This window comes from Oryx dammah, unplaced genomic scaffold (assembly GCF_014754425.2).
Source record: "Oryx dammah isolate SB20612 unplaced genomic scaffold, SCBI_Odam_1.1 HiC_scaffold_28, whole genome shotgun sequence".
Lineage (NCBI taxonomy): Eukaryota > Metazoa > Chordata > Mammalia > Artiodactyla > Bovidae > Oryx > Oryx dammah.
The window spans coordinates 19,366,705-19,389,991 of record NW_024070212.1 but is presented as its reverse complement, the minus strand read 5'-3'; the positions used below and the strand labels follow the sequence as shown (position 1 = coordinate 19,389,991).

At 37.1% G+C, this 23,287-nt stretch overlaps 1 protein-coding gene and 1 pseudogene across 6 annotated transcripts in view; both read left to right on the top strand.

The window, feature by feature from the left end:
- RPRD2 (regulation of nuclear pre-mRNA domain containing 2) overlaps positions 1-23,287 on the top strand; it is a 92,216-nt gene that overhangs the window by 27,297 nt on the left and 41,632 nt on the right. For all 6 annotated transcript variants that reach the window (XM_040230751.1, XM_040230750.1, XM_040230753.1 and 3 more), the window contains exon 2: positions 11,787-11,916. In XM_040230751.1, coding sequence (XP_040086685.1) covers positions 11,787-11,916 — 130 coding nt within the window. The remainder of the gene's footprint in view (positions 1-11,786; positions 11,917-23,287) is intronic.
- Positions 7,635-10,145, top strand: LOC120855393 (annotated as a pseudogene).

The window sequence follows — 23,287 nt, the reverse complement described above, 5'->3', positions numbered from 1 at the left end:
ATACAGAAGAAAAGGTCATCAAAGACCAAAACTTGCTTCTTCAAAAATCACAGTAAAAGATAAACCTTTGTCTGATTGACCAAGGAAGAAAAAAAAAGAGAAAGCCTAAATAAAAAATAATAGGATTGGAAAAGGGGGTATGACTACAGATAAAGTAGAAGTTTAAAAATCATATTAGCAATATTAGCCAGTAGATGAAAACTCAGAGGAAATGGACAAATTCCTTTAAAAATAATGATCCAGAAGAGTTAGGAAATTTGAACAGTTCTGTAAGTACTAACTAGATTGAATCAGTAGTTTGTAAAATCTTCTTATGAAGAAAACATCAGGCTCATGGAATGAACATCGTTGGCCAGAGGGCAAGAATGTCTCAGAAGAGCTCAAAGATGAATGAGATCGTTATCAAAAGGATATAAGAGCTGGCTGGAAAAGGATTTTGCTGACTAACTGTGGGACAGTTTGCACATCAAAAAAAATGACAGTAATGGAATATGAAAAAGTCCCTGTGCCTATAGTCATATTCATGAAAAGAGAAAGAGAACAAGGTGGGGCAAAAAAGAAAAACTTGACAGAAGAATGTCACCTAATAAATTGTGTACTTTTTTGTATGTTTAATATTAAATGACATATATTTTTTTAAAGTAAATAGTGAGTCCTCAGTGACATGGAGAGACATCTGGCCATTGTAGTAGATATATCAATGAGGAAGGCAAGTAAGAAGTGAGAAGGTAGCTATGATGGATTATATAGTTAAGGGAGGGTTATTTTCAAATGAGTCACTTCAGTATACATTATTAGGGAGCCATTCACTAGTCTGATTTTTAAACTATATTATAAAAGTACATGGTAAATTCAAACTCTGTATGTGTTAAAAAATGAAAAGCAAGTTACCCTTCACCTTCCTCTGTATGCCCAGTTCCGTTATTAACAGTTTCTTATTTATTACTTATGTACATTAACGTTGTTGAACAACCATCATCACTGTCCCTCTTGAGAATTTTTTTCGTTTTTCTAAACTGAAACTCTGTACTCATTAAACAGTAACTCCCCATTCCTACCATCCCCCAGCCCCTAGTAACCAATTTCTGTTCTGTGAATTTGACTCCCCTAGGTACCTTATTAAGTGGAATCAGACAGTATTTGTCCTTCTGTGACTGACTTATTTTACTTGGCATAACGTCTTGGCAAGATTAATCCATATTATGACGTGTTGAAGTTTCTGTCCTTTTTAAGGCTGAATATAATATTCTGTATGTGTATGAGATTTATATATATGTATATCATTTTATTTTTTACCCAGAGTGTTCTTCAAAGAGGACTAATGTAGATGCAAAGATTTTTTAAGAATTGTAAACAATACATGTTCAACTTTAATAAGTTTTAAGGCCTAAAGGAAATGGAAAAAATGTCCATAAAAATATTAACCCTTATTGGCTCAAGAAGTAGAAAACCTAAAAAAGGCCTCAGACTCAGCTGGTTTAGCAGCCACATATATGATTATATATGTGTGTTTGCTTTTATTAACGTGTGTTTTGTGGCTGAGTATTAGTTTGAAATAATTTTTTATCTTCAAAATTTTAAACAAGGGTGTTTTTTCCTATCCAAGTAGATGTCTTTGCCAGGCTGCATCAGATCTCATCAAATTAAAAAATAATCTATTAGTTACATTCAAAAAATCATAACTACTCAGGATTCAATCTATATTATAGTTAACTTTTTTGTGATGAGTAGTGCTGTTATGGATACTTTTGGATCTATACCTGGGGCACATGTGCAAGAGAATTGCCAGATTGAAAGGATTTGACTTAGCAAATGTTTATTGTCAGTTTATTTCCCATTTAAAATGCCATTAAAAGTACTTTGAGATGATTGATGAAATTGATAACTCTTTAGCCAGATTAAGGGAAAAAAGAAAAGATGCAAATCACTATACCTGAAATGAAGAAGGAGCAACAGTACAGGTCCTACAGACGTTGAATTTACAGAAGTTTTATAGTTAGGTTTTATATTTCGGTATGTAACTTTGAGATGATTGATGAAATTGATAAATTTTTAGCCAGATTAAGGGAAAAAAGAAAAGATGAAAATCACTATACCTGAAATGAAACATTGAATTTACAGAAGTTTTATAGTTAGGTTTTATATTTCAGTCTGTAATTTTGAGTTAATTTTTGCAAATGGTATGAGGTATGGGTCAAGTTTGTTTTTTTTTTTAATGGATGTCAAACTATGCCAGTACTGTTTGTTGAAAAGACTGTCCTTTCTTCATTAAATTGCCTGTGTACCTATGTCAAAAATCAATTAACCAGATGAGTCTATTTCTGAACTCTGTTTTGTCCCATTGATCTGTGTGTCTGTCCTTTTGCTAAAGCTTACTGCTTTGATTATTATATGTTATTTTGAAATCAGGTAATGTGAATCCTCCAGCAAAATTGTCAAAGTTATTTTAGCTATTCTAGGTCTTCTGTCTTTCCATTTAAATTTTAGAATCAGTTTGTTTTTTCCCAAAACTCATGCTGAGATTTTGATTATGATTATGTTGAATCTGTACATTAAATGGTAGGAGAATTGACATCTTAACAATATTGAGTTTTCTGACCCATAAATAGAGTGTCTCTCTCAACTTATTTAGGTCTTACTTGATTTCTTTCATCCATGTATTGTCTTTTTTTTTTCCTTCATAAAGATCTTATTTTGCTAGATTCTGTCTTTCATGTTCTTGTAAATGGTACTACTAAAAAAATTTTTTCCCTAGCTATTGCATATCCTACAACTCTACAAAAACTCACTCACTAGTTCTAGTACCTATTTTGTGAACAAATCTTGTTTAATTTCTTCCTTTCCAGTTTATATGCCTTTTATTCCTTTCTCTTGTCTTACTGCTCTGGCTGGAACATCTAGTTGTAGAGGAAGGGTGAAAGTAAACATCCTATAGTTTGCAGTCTTTTCACCTTTATGTATGAGAAAGTCTCGGTGACCTTGGGGTAGGCAGAGATTTCTTAGATAGGACACAAACAACACAGGCCATTAAAAAATTTTTTTTGTAAGCTAGACTTCATCAAAATTATTAAATTTTGCTATTTAAAAGATATTATTAAGAGATATTTGTAGTGACTTTATTCATAATTATTGAAAGTGAAAAAGTTGGCTTAAAACTCAGCATTCTGAAAACTGAGATCATGGTATCTGGTCCCATCACTTCATGGCAAATAGATGGGGAAACAAGGGAAAACAGTGGCCTTGACTAGGTGGACCTTTCTTGATAAAATAATGTTTCTGCTTTTTAATGTGCTGTCTAGGTTGGTCATAACTTTTCTTCCAAGGAGTAAGCATCTTTTAATTTCATGGCTGCAGTCACCATCTGCAGTGATTTTGGAGCCCCCCAAATTAAAATCTGTCACTGTTTTCCCTTGTTTCCCCATCTATTTGCCATGAAGTGATGGGCCCAGATGCCATGATCTTAGTTTTCTGAACGTTGAGCTTTAAGCCAACCTTTTCACTCTCTTCTTTCACTTTCACCAAGAGGCTCTATTGTTCTTTGCTTTGCATCATAAGGGTGATGTCATCTGCATATCTGAGGTTACTGATATTTCTCCTGGCAATCTTGATTCCAGCTTGTACTTCATCCAGCCCAGCATTTCACATGATGTACTCTGCATGTAAGTTAAATAAGCAGGGTGACAATATACAACCTTGACATACTCCTTTCCCTGTTTGGAACCAGTCTGTTGTTCCATGTCCAGTTCTAACTGTTGCTTCCTGACTTGCATACAGATTTCTCAAGAGGCAGGTCAGGTGGTCTGGTATTCCCATCTCTCTCAGAATTTTCCACAGTTTGTTGTGATCCACACAGTCAAAAGCTTTGGCATAGTCAATAAAGCAGAAATAGATGATTTCCTGGAACCCTCTTGCTGTTTCGATAATATGACAGATGTTGGCAATTTGATCTCTGGTTCCTCTGCCTTTTCTAAATCCAGCTTGAACATCTAGAAGTTCACGGTTCATATACTGTTGAACTTTGGGGGTTAGGGACTTCAACATATGAATTTGGGAAGACACGTAAATTTCGGGAAGACACAGTTCACTACATTGCAACAGTTGTTGTGTAACATCTGTACAGCCACCAAAATCAGGAAATGAACATTGACACAGTACTATCGTCGAATCCACAGACCCTAGCTGAATTTTGCCAGTTATGTCAGCAATGGTCTTTAAAGGTCCAGGGCCATTTGTTAGAATTAATTGTCATGTCTCTTTAGTTTTCTTCAGTCTGAAACAGTTCCTCAGTCTTTCCTTATCTTTCATGTCCCTTTAATTTTTTAAGACTATAGATCAGTAACTTGGAAAATAACCATAAATTTGTATTTGTCTGATTATTTTAAAAATTCGATTCAGGTTATTCAATTTTGGGTAGAAATATCACAGAAGTGATGCTGTGTTCTTAAAGCATTATGCCTATTTGGAGGAACATATTATTAATCACTCCAGATGGTGACTGCAGCCATGAAATTAAAAGACGCTTACTCCTTGGAAGAAAAGTTATGACCAACCTAGATAGCATATTCAAAAGCAGAGATATTACTTTGCCAACAAAGGTCCGTTTAGTCAAGGCTATGGTTTTTCCAGTGGTCATGTATGGATGCGAGAGATGGACTGTGGAGAAAGCTGAGCGCTGAAGAATTGATGCTAAAAGAGCTGTGGTGTTGGAGAAGACTCTTGAGAGTCCTTTGGACTGCAAGGAGATCCAACCAGTCCATTCTGGAGGAGATCAGCCCTGGGATTTCTTTGGAAGGAATGATGCTAAAGCTGAAACTCCAGTACTTTGGCCACCTCATGGGAAGAGTTGACTCATTGGAAAAGACTGATGCTGGGAGGGATTGGGGGCAGGAGAAGAAGGGGACGACCGAGGATGAGATGGCTGGATGGCTTCACTGACTCGATGGACGTGAGTCTGAGTGAACTCCGGGAGTTGGTGATGGTCAGGGAGGCCTGGCGTGCTGCGATTCATGGGGTTGCAAAGAGTCAGACAGGACTGAGCGACTGAACTGAAGTGAACTGAACTGAATGTTAATCTGTCAGTTTTGTGGGCAAGAAGTTTGAGACTTTACAAATAATCCTATTCTGCATTAAACTGTCTCTCACCAGGTTTAGCATCCATTCATGATTGTTGCTTGAGTCAGTTTTTGGTGTGATGTTTGCCAAATGTTGGTTTTTAATTCCTTCATTCCTTACACATATATAGGTTGGCATTTGATTATAAGGCGGGCTTTTCCCCTCTGGTGTATTTCTTTACTTACTTCTATCAGTATGGATTCATGGGTCGCTACTTCATTCAGTTGGTTATAGTCTTGGACTAGTACTGATTTTGATAACGTTTATCCATTCAATAGATTGGGCCAGTGGGAGCCTCTTGAAGGTCGGGCCTGTTTTCTTTGGACATCACTCTTCGTGCACTTTACTAGAATAAGATGTTCTCAGCTCTTGTATTGATACTTTCTTTCCTGGCCTGGAATCAGCCATTTCTCCTGGTTCCTCTAAGAAACAAAGATCTCGGTATTAGGTGCCTGGGATATTATTACTTCTAGGCCTTTTCAGTGGAGAGATTTAAGAAATAGTTGTATGTAGACACATAGGTTTATTCACTGTATGTTTTCTGCATATAACTGAATTCATACCAGACTTCCAATTACAATCCAGCACCACAGGGTTTATTTCTAACCTTCCTTTCCACATTTGTAACTTCCTAAATCTGTATATATTTCAAAAAGTAGCATTAATGGGATGTGTATTTTGATTGGATATGTAATGTGAAAGGGAGGAGTCAAAGATGACTTGATTTTTGGCTGAGAAAAGCCACCGCAGAAGAAATGCCATTTACAGAGATGGAGAAGACTATAGGAGAGGAGAGAATGAAGAAATCACAACATCGCATGTTGAGTCTGAGCTGTGTATTAAACATCCAAGAGAGCCCATTGGTTAGGCATTTGGGTATCTGAGTCTGAATTTCAAAGAACAGGTCCAGGCTGAGATACAAATTAGTTCAAGACAATCAGTTAAACTTTTTGGACAGAAATGATTATATTTCCTTAATCAGTTATGAAAGGATCAAAAATGTATCATATTAATAGAAAATTAGAATACAAGTAGGTAAAAGGGAAAAAACTAGAGATCTGTACTCTTAAAACTTAATTCCATATTCTTTCTGATCTCTTTCATTGGTTTTTTTTTTAACACGAGATCATTCTGTAATTACTGTTTTTTTTCTCCCCAGTTGATTATTTCTTTATTTCCATTTCCGTAAATTTTCATTTTCTCTAGTCCCAGACCACATTCAAATTTCTTCAGTTGATCCAGAAATGTGGTTTACAGCTGACGTTCAAACCTGTATCCGTTTCAGGAACACAGATTAGTTATATTAGATTGCTCTAAATCTTGAGTCTCTTAAGTCTCTCCAGTAGTAGTTGAGGGTGGGAATTCCCTGGTTAGAACTTTCTATTTTCATTGCAAAGGGCCTCAATTCAGTCCCTGGTCAGGGAAACTAAGATCCCACAAGCCATGGGGCGTGCCTCAAAAGAAAAGAAAAAAAAAAAAAAAAAAACTTTGGGATGATTCATTCTGGGGAAAAGTAGAGGTGGGGTGGAGAGGGGTCAGAATCTGACATGAATTAAATTTAAAATTTGGGGCTTTTTTCTATGGGTGAATAGAAAACACTGAAAGTTATGTAGGATAGGTTATCATAGAAAAGGGAAATTCTTTGTGAGGTGTTTCTGGGGACTGTGAGTAATTCATTAAAGGTAGAACTTTGAAGGGGAAGAGGTGAGACTGGAAGAGAAGGTAAAAAATCCAGAAAATGAGTGAAAACTAAGGTGTTTGACCTAGAGAGCATATTAAAAAGCAGAGACATTACTTTGCCAACAAAGGTCCATCTAGTCAGAGCTATGGTTTTTCCAGTAGTCATGTAATGATGTGAGAGCTGGACTATAAAGAAAGCTGAGCACTGAAGAATTGATGCTAAAAGAACTGTGGTGTTGGAGAAGACTCTTGAGAGTCCCTTGGACTCCAAGGAGATCCAACCTAAATGTTCCTTTAGTCCATCCTAGCTGAAACCCCAATACTTTGGCCACCTGATGTGAAGAACTGATTCATTGGAAAAGACCCTGATACTGGGAAAGATTGAGGGCAGGAGGAGAAGGGGACGACAGAGGATGAGATGGTTGGATGGCATCACCGCCTCAATGGACATGAGTTTGAGTAAACTCCAAGAGTTGGTGATGGACAGGGAGGCCTGGCGTGCTGCAGTCCATGGGGTTGCAAAGAGTTGGACACAACTGAGCATCTGAACTGAAGGTGTTTGGACATTTTCTAATAAGCAGTTGGAAATCATTGACAAATTTCATATGAGAAATAATTGGATAATGTTTATATATTAGAAGATGAATTTGGCCAACAATGTATAGAATAAATTTGAGAAGATTAGGTCCAAGGCAAGATAAACAGTTAAGATGTTATTGCAGTAGTTGTCTAGGTCAAAAGTGATAACCCAGCAAAGAGCAGTGGTAGGAAGAAAAGGAAAAGAGGAAATAAATTTGGCATATATTGGAGACAAAATTGGTTGGACTTGAAGATTTATCAAAATGGGGCAACGATTAGGTAGGGAGAAAGAAGAGCCAAAAAAGACAGCTGAAATTCTGGCTAAATATAAGAACAGTAACAGATGGACGAGGAGGAAGATTATTAGTAAAATATTGAGAAATCAAGTTCAGGGTGCCTCTGAGATGTTGAAGTAGATGTGTGTGTTGACTGGAAAGGGAAATCCAGACATGAAATCTGTGGATGTTGGAGTCATTGATACACAGGTGGTAGTAGTTAAATGTGGATAGTTCTGCTGATAGCACTCCATTTTCTGTTGACTGAGTGCTATTCTAAATGGTTTACAGACATGGTTTTATTATTTAATTCTTTTAACAACCCATGAAGTTGTCATTTCTCAAAGGAAAAAGGTAACATACAGAAGAGTTAGGTAATATATAAGCCATGGCACCCCACTCCGGTACTCTTGCCTGGAAAATCCCATGGACAGAGGAGCCTGGTAGGCTGCAGTCCATGGGGTCGTGAAGAGTCAGACACGACTGAGCAACTTCACCTTCACTTTTCACTTTCATGCATTGGAGAAGGAAATGGCAGCTTACTTCAGTGTTCTTGCCTGGAGAATCCCAGGGACAGGGGAGCCTGGTGGGCTACCATCTATGGGGTTCCACAGTCGGACACGACTGAAGCGACTTAGCAGCAGCAGTAGCAGCTAAAGCTAGTAGGTGACAAAGCCAGGAATGAAACAGACTGATTTCTAACCTAAAATCTTAAAACACTATGCTACTGACAAATCAAGAAGAGTGCTCAGGAGAGAACCTTGGGAAGCATTAGCATTTAAAGGAGGAGGGTCACAGGCAGAGCTGCCTGTAACTGTACATGCCCCCTGTGTATATATATGGAGGAGTAGCTAGAGATGTCAGAGGAGAACTAAGAGAGTGATTAAGACAGAGACCAAAAGAGGGTTTATTAGATTATTCTCTGTACCAAAAGCCTGGTGGAAATGATACTTCTCTGTAGAAATAGCATTTAGAAAAATCTCGCCTTGACCCCCTGCCTCGGCCCTGAAGGGGCTGGATGGGCGAGTTGGGTGCGATGGCTTGAGCCTGGGCGGCTACGGCAACATTAGCTGGAGGGGGCGGCCGGCCCCAGCCCTGGGTGAAGCTGCTCGCAGGCTGACTGTGCCTAAGCCTGGCGTCCGTGTAGCTGGTGCGGAGGATGTCGATCCTGTGGAACCCGCTCACCCGCTCCCTGTAAGTGAACATGATGAGTGGCCAGGGCCCTCGGCTGCGGCCGCGGGCGGCAGGAACAAGAACCACCGTGATATGTGTGCAACAGAGAGAAATTATGTAAGTCACTCCAGGCTGTCTCTGTTCAGAGTTACCTTGATCAAGGAACACAGATCTTCTTAAACAACAGCAGTGAGAAATCAGACTGACTATGTATCCAATTATATCACTCGTTCACCTGTTTTTAACTTATTTATGTCTAGAACATCTATCAGTGGGTTGCTAGGAAGAGGCTAACCCAGACTGGAAAACCCATAGACCTCTTGATTTAGGTGCTGGAGATGGAGAGGTCACAAAATTCATGAGCCCTCATTTTGAAGAAATTTGTGCCACTGAGCTGTCTGAGACTATGACGTGGCAGCTACAGAAGAAGAAATACAGAGTGCTTGGTATGAATGAATGGCAGGAGGCAGGGTGTTAGTGTGATAGCATCAGCTTTTGCTGGCCCCTTGTGATCACTCTCTGACTTTGTTAAAAAGATGTCAGAAATGTCTTGGAGCCAACCAGAGGCAGGGTCATCGTTTCTTTGGTCTTACCTTTTCATCCCTATGTGGAGAATGTAGCTGGCAAATGGGATAAACCATTGGAAATTTCGGAAATAAAGGAACAAAATTGGGAAAAACAAGTGAATAGTCTGCCTGATGTTTTCAGAAAAGCTGGTTTTGTTACTGAAGTTCAGCAGACTGCCATACCCGTGTGAGGGCGACATGTATAATGACTACTACGTTCTGGATGATGCTGTCTTTGTTCTCAAACCCATGTAAACATGTGAAGGTTGAGGTCTTCTGAGTCCACCCCAAGAATGTACACTCCAGATGAGGGTCTGCGTGTTCAGATGTGTGAAAGGAGGACCTTTGGGGACTGCCATTCTAAATATCACGTAGGATTTTTAAAAGCCAAAATACTAATTATTACCTTGTAGTGTGTAAAAGGAATGTTTTTTAAAAAACAAAAAACCCAACTCTTCAAGAATTTTTAACTCTTTACTCAATTATGTAGGTCACAGTCCAGTTATGGAAGATATTTTTTATACTTAATTGCAGTAGGGACTCATTCCCAAAGCAATAGTCATGACTTCACAGGGAACTAGTAAATGTGGGTTGTTTGTAGTAAAATGAAGACTGGGCAATAAATCTGTCTTTGCAGTTGTAAATACTGGTTATAAAGTATAGCCACTGATTCTCTTTCATGCTTAGAAATTCTGTCATTATTCAAGAAAATGTTTTTAATCATGCTAATAAGCTTTTTTTGGATGTGGGAAAAAAAAAACTCGCCTTTGGGTTTAGTAAGTTGAAGTTTATTGGTAACCTTAGTAACTGCTGTGTGAGTGGAATGATGGCAGCTTAAATGAGATAGCATGTTTTATATAAAACTCCTCATATGGTGGATTACATATTTTTTAAGTACAGAAAAAAGGTAGCTCCTATAATTATGGAGTTACTAGAAATCAAAGTGGAGACAGTGACTATATAATACTCTTTCAGATCCCTAAATCTGAAAGATCTTAACCGACTCAGGTAAATTGATTTGGACCGGTTTAAATATGGGTACATTTTTTTTTTTTTTGTCAGAGCCCTATGGTGTATGGACTTTTAGTTCCCCAACCAAGGATCAAACCTGTGCCCCCTACATTGAAAATGTAGACTCCGAACCACTGGACCACCAGGGAAGTCCCCATGGATACATTTTTTGAGAGAACATAAGTTCCATCTAATGATTTCTGCTTCTCTGTGAAATAGCATATTAAGCTTATCTCCTAAGAGTAAGAAAGAATGTGGTATAAGTAAGGGTGCATCACAAGAGTGGTAAAAGTTTGAAATAGGTCCAACAGCAAATTAGAGAAGATGCTAATTAAAGACACGTGGAAGGAGGGCCCAGTGAGGAGGAGACTGAATTGTTTCAATACTCTTGGTTTGATTTTTCTTCAGCAGAACCCAGGGACAGAAATATAGGTGCAATAAAGACATTCAGTTGGGTTGATCCAGATTTAGGATTTTGTTGAACACATGTGATAGGCGATAAACTGTAGGGAGAATGAAAAGTATATGCAGGTTTAATATGAGTGGTTTAGATAATGGATCAAAAAGACTCTGGGATTGGTAGAGAAAGAATTGAGTACTAGAAGAGACTATACATGAGTTGGAGAAAATAAACAGACCTTGATGAAACTGAAGGACAGATACAACAGAGTGGGTGGTTGTGATCAGAAAGGGTGATTTGAACGTGTAGAAAGAAGTGGTTCTTGGAGGTCACTGCATTTGAGGTTGAAAGTAGAAAATGTGATGAATCATCCATATGGACATTAAGATTGTTCAGGATAATAATGAAACTTGGGTTTGCTTGGCTCAAGGTTCCAGGTGGTAAATAGATAAGGCCTTGCCTTGGACCTTTAAAAAAGATTGACCGAGGTATGTTTTGGGGCTCAAATTACTTATTTCCCAGTACATTCACCTGGTGATGAAAGTGACAGCAGAGCCTCTCTTCCAGTAGATGGGAAGGTGAGAAGAGTCTGTCTACAATAATAATGGAAAGGAGATTAAGCAGTTTGTCTAAGGTCACATTCTGATTGGATCCTAAAGCCCACACTCCTTCCACTAACCCTGGTGTTTTTGCAGCAAACTGAACTACTTCAGCTCAGTTTTTAATCTTCCCAGATGTTTGGGAGAACAGTTTTATTTTAGCTTTTCCAAAGTTAATGTATTTTTTAGTGCCAAACATATACAAAGTAAAGTGGAAATCTGCTCAAAGGAACACTTTGAACAGAAACTTAACCCGAAGCAGTCAAGGTTTTTAGGCATTAGGCGCAGTGAATTGATCCATTAGTTTGTCTGTCTGTCTGTATTTCGAGTAAGTTACACTAAGTATAACTTGACTCATTTGGTTTTCTTTATTGTCTTTTCTCATCTCCAGCTACGTATCCCCACCGTTTGAATCTTTTTTACCTTGCCAATGATGTCATACAGAACTGTAAAAGGAAAAACGCAATCATATTCCGCGAATCATTTGCTGATGTACTTCCTGAAGCAGCTGCTCTAGTGAAGTAAGTGGATTCTCACTCTTCTCGGGGATCTAAGCTTAGAAAATTTAGAATTTCAATTTCCCATCCTACCCGTAGAATTAGAAAAGTTGCACGTGCTTGAAGATCCAAGGGTATTTTGTCTATATTGTTCATTATAGTTTTTTTTGTAATACACATATTTTTCTTTTAAAGAGTTTTTCTTCCCTTTTTGAAAACTTGTCTGTTATCTATGCTCTGCCTGTTTTCTCCTTATTTGACCAGGAGAATGTATCTCCTGTTCATACTCTCTGATTGTATTTCTTTCTGTTTCTTCTGTTTTGTGATTTTTATGTATTTCCATTTTTCTTATAGTCTTTCTGAAATCTTGCTCCCTTCATGAAATCTGTGTAATTAGGAAAAATGAAAATATTTACTCCTAACTCCATATTAATTTACTCCATTCTTAGCAAAATTATATCCAGCATTTTCCAAAGTGCTAGAACACTCGTATTTGATTTTATTTGCCCTGTGTTAATAGTGTTTTCCTTGTGTTGCATGCATATTTGTAAGTTGTTTGCTTGGTGCAAGAAGCATACACATATATACGCAATTGAAGGATAAACAGTTATGTGGAAAAATAAAAATAGCCAAATATTTCCTCAAATTATGTACTTGTTGTGATTGTATGAATATATGAATATTCTATTTTATTGACCCATTCCTTAGTATTAACCCAGTCACAATGGAATGATCCTTGTCCCTTCCATTGGATTGTAAACTTGAGATGGTCTACTTTGGTATCACAAAAGATTAAGATGTGGTCTTACTTTCAGGTACTAAGTAATAAAGATTTATACAGACGTCAGAAGAACATAAAGTAATAACAGTAATAGCACCTACGTTTATTGAAAATTCATAATTGACCAGATACTTATACAAAATGCTCTGTGTACTTCAGGTTGTTTAGTCCTGAGAACAACATTTAAAGTGTCCCCATTTTAAGGAGAAGAAAACTGACTTAGAAAGATTACATAGCTTGCCTAAGTTCTCACAGCTGTTGGAGGGGCGGGTAGGGGGTAGTGGTATTTGGCAGAATTCCTACGAGCATGTCTAGACCCAGAGCTTATGTTCTGTGCTGCCTCTTTACATATGTAAATTCAGTATAATTTTGAGTAAGAAAAGCAGTGTGCTAAATGATCTGCACTTATAGTTTCTGCTGTAAATATCATTATAGTCTGGAAAACTTAACCTAGTGTTTCTTAGACTTGGGTTTCATGACCTAGTTCATGGATTAATATAGGGTTGCCAGCTTTTGTTTTACCATGTAAAGATGTTTTTATGAACAACTACTTTGTGTTACTATTTCACAGAAAAATATAGGAATGGAATAATCTCAAAATAAAGTACTGTCCTTTAAAATAAAATTCTAAGCTCCAAAAATGTTTCCAACTCAATGGAGGTTATCTTCAGAAACCTGTAATAAAATCACTTAATGGTGAAATAGTAAAAGCATTTCAGGACAGCGATGCCCTTTATCATCATTACTGTTCACCATTAGGTTGAGATTCCCTTTATTTCTAAATAAGTAAGAAGAAGAATGCATTTATAAGAGATAGAATTGTCATTATTGGCAGATAATATGATTACCTATATCAGGGGTGGGCAACCTTTTTCTATAAAAGACCAGATAGTATTTTAGTCTTTGCAGGTCATAGGATCTCTATTGCCACTACTCAACTCTACTGTTCTATCATGAAACCTGCTATAGACAATACATAAGCAAATGGTTATGGCTGTGTTCCAATAAAACTTTATTTACAAAACAGGCAGCAGACCAGATTTGGCCTGAGGTTTGTAGTTTGCAAACCCTTGGCCTACATAGAATCAATGAATAAGAGAGTTCAGTTAAATAGCCAGATTCAAGTTCAACATAGAAAAGCAGTAGATTTCTTATGTATGTTAATAGTAACCGATTAACAATATAATTAGAGGATTTATGGAAGGCTTGCTTCTGCCGTGAAGCATAAAGGCCAACTTCTCCCTGTAAGTTTTTGATGGGCCCATTGCACCTTTGTGGGCCTCTTCCAGGGACTGGCAACCAGTTGTCCGTTTGTTTGTTGGAACTATTTTTGTATTGTAAAAACTAAACACTCCAAGGACAAGACACTTAACATCCTGATAGAGAAACGAGCAAAGAATGGAGATGGGCAGAAGACATAAAATTAAAGAAAAGAATTTTCAACTGAACTATACAAAGAAATAGAAGTTTAAATGCAACTTTTCACACTAATCAAAAGAATGGAGTTCTTTTTACTAATGGAAGCCAGGCGTCTCTGTACTGCTGGTGAGAGTATAAATTAGAACCTTTCTTGAAAGCCATTTGGCAGAATTTGTTGAAAGGCTTAAAATGATCTGTCCTCCAGAAATTCTTGAGGAATTGAGAGCCTATAAACTCTCCATCCTCTTTGACCCAGGAATGTGACTCAGAAATCTATCTTGAAGAAAAAAATCAGAAATGCAAAATTGTCTTCAAAGGATGTACATTGCAGAATTTACTGAAGTTGGAAAAAAATGGTTAAATTGTGATTATTTTCTTTTAAATGTAATTAGGGAAAAAAGATTCTTTTTGCAACACAAAGTAATGCCTCCTGTCCCCCAAGTAAGGAAACCTTACCCAAAAATAACATAAGTATGTAAAGGTTTTACAGAGAAGAATTTTTGAACTTTACTAAAGGATATTAAAGAAAATGTGTGTAAATGAAGTGATAGATATATAATTTTGAAGGGAAAGATCTGGTATTGTTATTCTTTCCCAAAATGTAGACTATAAATTCCTTGTAATCTCAGTCAGAATCTTAATAATATTTAATGTAGAAAGATAAAATATCCAAGATGATTGTTTATAAGAACATTGAAGTCAGAGCTCCCCTGTCATTTATTTGTATATATTTTAAAATAGTAATAGAATCAGGAGTAGAAGACTGTTATGAGTGAAACAGAATATATTCTCACTTACAAAGAAATTGATTGTAATATGGTATTAGTCGCACAGTTGTGTCCGACTCTTTGCACCCCTATGGACTGTGGCCTGCCAGGCTCCTCTGTCCATGGAATTTTCCAAACACGAATATTGGAGTTGGTAGCCATTCCCTTCTCCAGGGAATCTTCCAGATCCAAGGGTCAAACCCAAGTCTCCTTCATTGCAGGCAGATTCTTTACCATCTGAGGTAAAGTATATGATAAATGAGAGGATATTAGGATATGAGCTTTAGTATTCTATAAACAGCCGCATCCTAACCACCATTACCTCCTTTTAAATTTCTGTTCACAGTTACACTTTTGCAAATTCATTTCTCTTAATTTAAGGCTATCATTTTAATCACTTTTAATTTAGGAGGGGCAAATGTTTAGAAATTCCAGGCAGGTAACCTGGGTGAGTGAAGTGGGTTGATTATAAGGAAAAATCTATCTGAAATGGACAGCAGCTATTCAGCTCTAGCCTATGGCCGTAAAGAAACATAACTTCAGTGTTAACATATGTTGTCAGACTTTCCAAAAAACTTTGTCATTTTTAAGCTAGGTCAAAATCTAGATTCCTATATGAAGTTTCCCAAATTTTAAATGTGTGAAACTGAGTCATATTCTAAAAAATTTATTGCTAGCCAAACAAAATATATCTGAGAACTAAATTTTAGGGTTACAAATAAATTTTAGCACATGGGTGAATTTGCAAATACAAAACCTGCAATTAACGAGAATCAGCTATATTTAGAAATCTTAACAAAAGATGTATAAGGTCACGTTGAAAAAATTATAAAACATATTTGAGAAACAGTATGGAAAACTGAAACAAATAATTTATGGATAGGGAAGACTCAATATTTAATGATATCATATCTTCCCAAACTGATTTATAAGTCCAGTGCAATCTTAATTAAGATCTTAATAGTTTCCCCCCATTTTACAAATTTATTTGTTTTTGTACAGTTTATTAATTCCTGGAAAATATGTTGTGTACTTACTAAGCGCTTTGCACTGTTAATGATCTGAGATTTAGACAACAAATAACACATGGTGTAGCCTGGACACAGCATGAATAGGTGTGGACCAGTAATGTGATGACTGCTGCAGTGGAGTTATCTCAGCTTGCAGTGGGGGCAACTAAAGTACAAATTGATTTTGAATTTTGTATGGAAGTGCAGAGAGCTCCCTCTTCTTCCCCCATGAAGAAAAAGCCAAGAAACTCTTAAAGAGTAACAAGGTGGGAAGACAGGCTCTACCAGGTTTCAAGACTGGTTATAAAGCTATGATAAATAAAGCAGAATGATATTTGCCCAGAGATAACCAAAGAAACATGTAGAACATAATACAAGGTCAAAAACAGACCAGTGTATATGTATACTTGGTCTCTGTGTGAAAAAGAACTTTTTCATATTGCTGGGGCAGATTTGCTATATAGGAAAGATTAGATCCTGTGCACATCATACACAAAAATCAATTGCATATTAAATACAAATATGAAAGAGCTACAAATCTTTTGGGGACAACATAGGAGAATATCTCATGACCTTACCTCATAAGATTGATAAATTCAGCTACATTAAAATGAAGACCTACCATTTAATCAAAAGACACTATAAAGAAGGAAAAGACAAGCCACAGAGTGGGAAAAAATATTCTGCAGTCAACAAAAGATTTATATACAGAATATATAAAAAACACAAATAATAAAAGAAAGATAATATATTGAAGATTTTAGTTTTACCTGGCACTTATATTAGAAATCAAGCCAGAAATTTTTTAAATATTTATTAATGACTTTTAAAACAATAAATGTTAATAGCTGAAATTTATAGTTTTAATAGTGTTTTGTGTTCTTGCAGATCCCTTTAATATCTGGCTTAATAGCAGACAGCTATATTTTCTTACCTCCTTTTGGATTCAGTCTGTTTTGATAGCACATGTCATGTAGCCCTGGAATTGCTGAAATATTACATATCATATACGTTAAGTCCTGATCAGGAGAGAGAAATCACATACCAGTAATTTAAACAGGGAAAATTTAATATAATGGATTGTTAAGGGGCTTTTCTGGCAGTCCAGTGGTTAAGACTCCACGCTTCCAATGCATGGGGCACAGGTTCGATCTGTGGTCAGGATCTAAGATCCCACATGCCACAGGTGTAGCCAAAATAAATTTTAAGAAGCCTAACTTTGGGTGGCAGGGGAAGGACCCTTAAGTAGGTAAAAGGTAGCTAACTACTAGAAAGAATAAAATAACTCTTAAGGTGATATGGAATAGTATGTGCTGAAAGCAGCTACTACTTCTGAACCTGAGGGAAAAGTAAATAACTACCCCCACCCTAACCCACCCCAAGCTCAGATTCAGACCTCAGGAAAGAGTAGATGGCTGTAAGAAACTGCTACCTGTCACTAGTGGTTTAGAAACAGATCAGAGAGCACTCACCACTGAACTACAAGAGCTGTGCTGAAATGATGCCAGGGTGCCTGTGTGCTGATCCACTTGAAAATATAACCCTGAAAGAGGAATCCCTACTGCTTCTTCCAGCCTCTCAGTGTCACTCCAGGGCTCTCTGTTGGCAGAGTCCAACTCTGAACCAATGGGAAATAAGAGTTTTCAGTGTCTGGCCCCAGTACAAGGAAGGGCGTGTTGGAGCTTAGAGGCAGTAAAGCAATAACTAGCACAGATATGTACCAGATGAGGATAAATCTTTAGGTCCACCAGTACAAATACTAGCAAAATTGTGGCACAGTGGAAGCTCTCTTATACTGTTGGTTTGAGGGTTGATTGGCATAAAACAACCTCACTTTTTTTTAAGTTTGTTATATATACCCTGTGATCTTATAGTTCCAACCCTAAGCTTTTACAAACCCTGAGAAACTTACATATTTGCAGCAAGATCAGTGGAAGGGAATTTTTATACCAGCTTTGTCTATGGTAATAAAAATTTGGGGGAATTCCTTGGCAGTTCAGTGGCTAGGACTCCATGCTTCCACTGCAAGGGGGCCCAGGTTCAGTCCCTGGTTGGAGAACTAAGACTTCAAACCACACAGTCCAGCAGAATAATAAAGTGAAAACCTTAATTTAAAAAGTGGAAACACTTTTTACAGTAAGGTGAATGAATTGTGGCATACTGGAATATCAAAAAGCAAAGAAAATTAATGGATTTCAGTTATATACAATGATATAGATAAGTCTCACAAAATACTGGTTGGAAGTACAAATGAATATTTCTGTATACATAGTATGAATCCATTTATATAAAGTTCAAGTTTGGCAGAAAAATAAACTATTGTTTATACTTCAGCCAATCAGTTCAGTCGCTCAGTCATGTCTGAGTCATTGTGACCCCATGGACCTCAGCACATCAGGCTTCCCTGTCCATCACCAACTCCCAGAGCTTACTCAAACTCATGTCTGTTGAATCGGTGATGCCATCCAACCATCCCCTTCTCCTCCTGCCTTTGATCTTTCCCAGCATCATGGTCTTTTTCCAGTGAGTCAGTTCTTTGTATCAGGTGGCCAGAGTATTGGAGTTTCAGCTTCAGCATCAGTCCTTCCAGTGAATATTCAGGACTGATTTCCTTTAGGATGGACTAAAGGAACCTTTAGGTTGGATCTCCTTGCAGTCCAGAGGACTCACAAGAGTCTTCTCCAACACCACAGTTCAAAAGCATCAATTCTTTGGTGCTCAGCTTTCTTTATAGTCCAGCTCTCACATCCATACATGACTTCTGGAAAAACCATAGCTTTGACTAGATGGACTTTTGTTGGCAAAGTAATGTCTCTGCTTTTTAATATGCTGTCTAGGTTGGTCATAACTTTTCTTCCAAGGAGCAAACGTCTTTTAATTTCATGGCTGCAGTCACCATCTGCAGTGATTTTGGAGCCCCCCAAAATAAAGTCTGTCACTGTTTTCCCTTGTTTCCCCATCTATTTGCCATGAAGTGATGGGACCGGATGCATGATCTTAGTTTTCTTAATATTGAGTTTTAAGCCAACTTTACACTCTGCTTTCACTTTCACCAAGAGGCTCTTTAGTCCTTCTTTGCTTTCTGCCATAAGGGTGGTGTCATCTGCATATCTGAAGTTATTGATATTTCTCCCGGCAATCTTGATTCCAGCTTGTGCTTCATCCAGTCCAGCATTTCGCATTATGTACTCTGTATAAGGTAAATAAGCAGCCTTGTTTATACTTAACCTATTTTTAAAACAAAATTAAGGAAACAGGTATAAAAGTCTACCATCTCAGGTAAATGGAAGGGATTGTGATCTTGAAGGGACCCACTCAGGTCCTCTAGGTAGCCAGTAGTGTATTATTTCTTGACCTGGGTTGTGATTACATGGATATTACTTTTTAAGTATCTGTTAATATATATCATATGTAATTAATATGCAGCTTTTCTGTAATGTAAGATTTATTCGGACTAAACAGTTTTAAAATTACAATTTTAAGTAAATGAATTTAAGAAGTTGGTTCCTTTTGAAAATTCAATTGGCAGCCTGGTAGAACAAATTGTGTAGTCAGTCATAGAGCAGTACAATATTCCCAGTTAGGTATCAATCTGTAAGATTTTATTTACTCTATCCCTTCACCTTTCTTATAGATCTAGTGTCCTCAAGAAGTTTTCCTTTCCTAACTTGTTTTTCAAATTTTACTTAATCTTTTTTTGAATTTAAATGTATTTACTTCTGATAGGAGGATAGTTGCTCCACAATGTTGTGTTGGCCTCTGCCGTATATCAGCATGAATCAGCCATAGGTACATGCATGTCCCTTCCCTGTTGAGCCTCACTCCCATCTCCTACCCCACCCTTCCTGACTTTTCTTCCCCATCTGGATTAAGCAGTTCTTTGCTATCATTATACCTACCGCTTCTTTTGTCATAGCCCCTAACACACCACTTTATAATTGATATACTTGGTTTTGGTCATCAGTTTCTATCTCCCAGACTTCGAGCTTCTGCTCCCAGCACAATGCTTGTCAATTCATAGGTGGTTGGTTAGCTTGATGCATGGATGGAAATACCGTGGAGTCCTATGTTTCTTAGGTATAGGCCTAGTTATTCATTGGTGGGTCCATGGATATAGTTTAAAGCGTCATTAGATTGTCTAAGCATATTGAATATCACCCGTATGATTACCTTATTAGCAATTCTGTGAGTCATTTTCAGTGGTTCTATTGTGTGTTTGTATTTTGGTATAAGGCAGTATTACTTTATCAGCGGCTAATGAGGAAAGGTTAAAGGTGACTTTAATATAAATAATTCTATCAGTTGAAGGCACTAATAATTTTAGCATACACTAAAGAAATTTGTAGTAATTCAAATGGATAAAAATGGTGAAATAACGGAATGATAATGGTATTATGGTCTTTAAAAGTTTCAAACTGTATACAGTATCATATTTGCATTGCAATTTGGTTTCAACAAAATATCATTTATAACTTTAAATCAGTGTTTATATGAATGGTATTTACTATATTTTTGTTTAATTTGAAAATTTTGACTTGTAGTTGTTGAAGAACTATAAAATGTTTCCCAGAGAATCATATAGGGTAAAAAGATATAGAGACTTTGTGATCATCTTCATAAGCAATCCAAGAGAATTTACACAGTTATGAGGGTTCAGTGAGGTTGCTGAATACAAATCAACATATAGGAATCAATAGCATTTTAGTCGGAGAAGGGAATGGCAACCCACTCCGGTACTCTTGCCTGGAGAATCCTAGGGACAGGGGAGCCTAGTGGGCTGTCGTCTATGGGGTCGCACAGAGTCGGACACGACTGAAGCAACTTAGCAGCAGCAGCATTTCAGTATATCAGAAATAACCAGTTATAATAAAATGATGTTATTAACAGTAACAAAAAAGCTCTAAATATGTAGAGTAAAAGTGTGTTGAGACCTTTATGGAGAAAACTATAAACTTTCAAAAAGATAAAAATCAGCATATAAATATAGTACACTTTAATCAAGTTCCCAATAGGATATTTTAAGAAATTTGTTATACTGATTGTAAAATTCATATAGAGGAGTCAGTGTCTTAGGAGTAGCCAAAACTGTTGATAAAAAGCAAGTAGGGGACTTCCCTGGTGGTACAGTGGATAAGAATCCACCTGCCAGTGCAGGGAACACAGGTCCAACCCCTGGTCCAGGAAGATTCCACGTCCCTCAGAGCATCTAAATTCTTTGTGCCGTAACTACTGAGCCAGTGCTCTAAGCCCACGGGTCCCAGCTGCTGAAGCCTGTGTGCCTAGAGCCTGTGCCCCACAGCTAGAGCAGTGAGCACAGAGAAGCCCGAGCACCTCCCCAAGAGCAGCCCCCTCTCACTGCAGCGAGACAAAGCCCGCAAGCAGCATGAAGACCCAGGCCAACCAAAATAAATAAGTTTAACAAAACACCCAAGTAGGTCCTAACCTAGGAAACATCAAGAGTTATTATTTGGTTTAGTTTCTAATACATGTTTTTAGTGATATTGTGTGTGGAGGGATGATGGGATGGCTGAAATAGCTCTGCCTATAATGATTTCATGACCTGTATTTTGGACAAAGTGATGAATAAAAAAATGAAATTATTCTCAATAAAAACCTGATATAGGGAAAAAATAATTATTATTTGGTACAGTAATTAAAAGAGGATGATATTAATACAAGGATAGACAAATAGATTTAAGGAACAAAACAGAGATCCCACACCTGGACCCATACCTATATGGGACCTCTGTAAATGGTAAAAGTCGCATTGCAGTTCTTTGGGGGAAAGATGAGGTCTTCAATAAGTGATTCTGGGACATGGGCTTTCTGTGTGGAATAAATAAAATTAAATGTTAAATGTTTCCCAATACCGCACACAAAAGCATATTCCAAATGAATTACTCTGATATATAAAACAAAACTTTAAAATGTTAAAAGACAAAGAATATTTTCCTGACTGTAAGGGTTAGTTTAGAAAGCTCTTAAGACCCAAAGAACAGATAATAAAGAAAAGTATAAATTTAATTACATCAAAATGAAAATATATTATAGAAGACACCCTAAAATTAAGGACAAGTGACACACTAGGGAAAACATGTTATAGGCAAATAAAAAAGATTCATTTTTATAAGTGGGGGTTATTTAGGCTATACAGAGCAGTGCGTTTTTTTATTTTTATTTGGCTGCTCTGGTGTTTGTCACGGCGTATGCAGGCTTCCTGTTGCAGAGCAAGGGCTCCGTAGTTGGGGCTCGTGGGCTTCTCCTGTTGCGTGTGTGGGCTTAGTAGCCCTGCAGCATGTGGGATCTTAGTTCCCTGACCAGGCATCGCACCCGAGTTCCCTAGATTGGAAGGTGGATTCTGACTAAGTGTTGACTACCTGCTCCTTGAGTTGACCCCATTATTTGGTCTTCTGTTTGGTCAGTTGGCAAATATTTATTAAGAAGCTTCAAGATACAGCACATTACTGTGATGATGTTCCAGCAATAAGATGTTGATAAAGAAAAGATATTCCCCTGAGTGAGGCACAAGATTATACTGTTTGGTTCTGGTTAGTTGTTTGGTTTTGTGTTCATGTTTGTTGTTGGGTTTTGGCCACAAGGCTTGTGAGATCCCGGTTCCCCAACCAGGGCTTGAACCTGGGCCCTTGGAGTCCTAACCACTGGACTGCCAGGAAATTTCATAATTCTGTTTATTTTAACTGATAGCTGGGCACCTCTTCTTACACTCTCCATCAGCTTTGTGCTTTGAAATAATTTATATTTTTTTGTTTTAAAAGTGGTCTAAGGCAAGGGTTGTTAGTATACAAAGCATCTATTCAGCATCCTAGCAATTATGCAAATCAGTCAATTATGCAAATCAGTCAATTTTTTTGTTACAAGTCAAACAGCAAAGTTTATATTTAATTATTTTATGATGTGTATGTGTTAGTAGTTGTATGTTCTGTAGAAATTGAGGTTGTGATCAGTAATGGCTGAAATAGAGGTCTAGAATCACAAAGTAAGTAAAACTGCTATTCTGGATTTTGTTTTAGTTGAATTTGTAAATTCAAGAGATGGTTATATTGTGGGAGTTTGAGAGTTCTATGTTCATATAAATGAAAAACAAATCTAGCCAAGAATTTTAAACCTAACAAATTATCTAGTAAAAATAATTTTACAAATGAAGAAATCTAGTTCCCTAAAGACTTCTTAGTAAAACCAGAACTAAAATGTCTAGTTTCCCCTTCTTGTGCTTTGTTTACTATATTTTACCCTAGTCTTATTTATATGATTTTCTAGCAATTGCTGTTTCTCCAGCATATTTTACTTGAGGATTTTGGTGAATAGCTGTTGGGACTTCATAATGAATAGTTGTGTTTGAAAATGACAAAGTCTAGTTGTCATTCATTCATTTACTATTTAGTGAACACTTTGTAGGT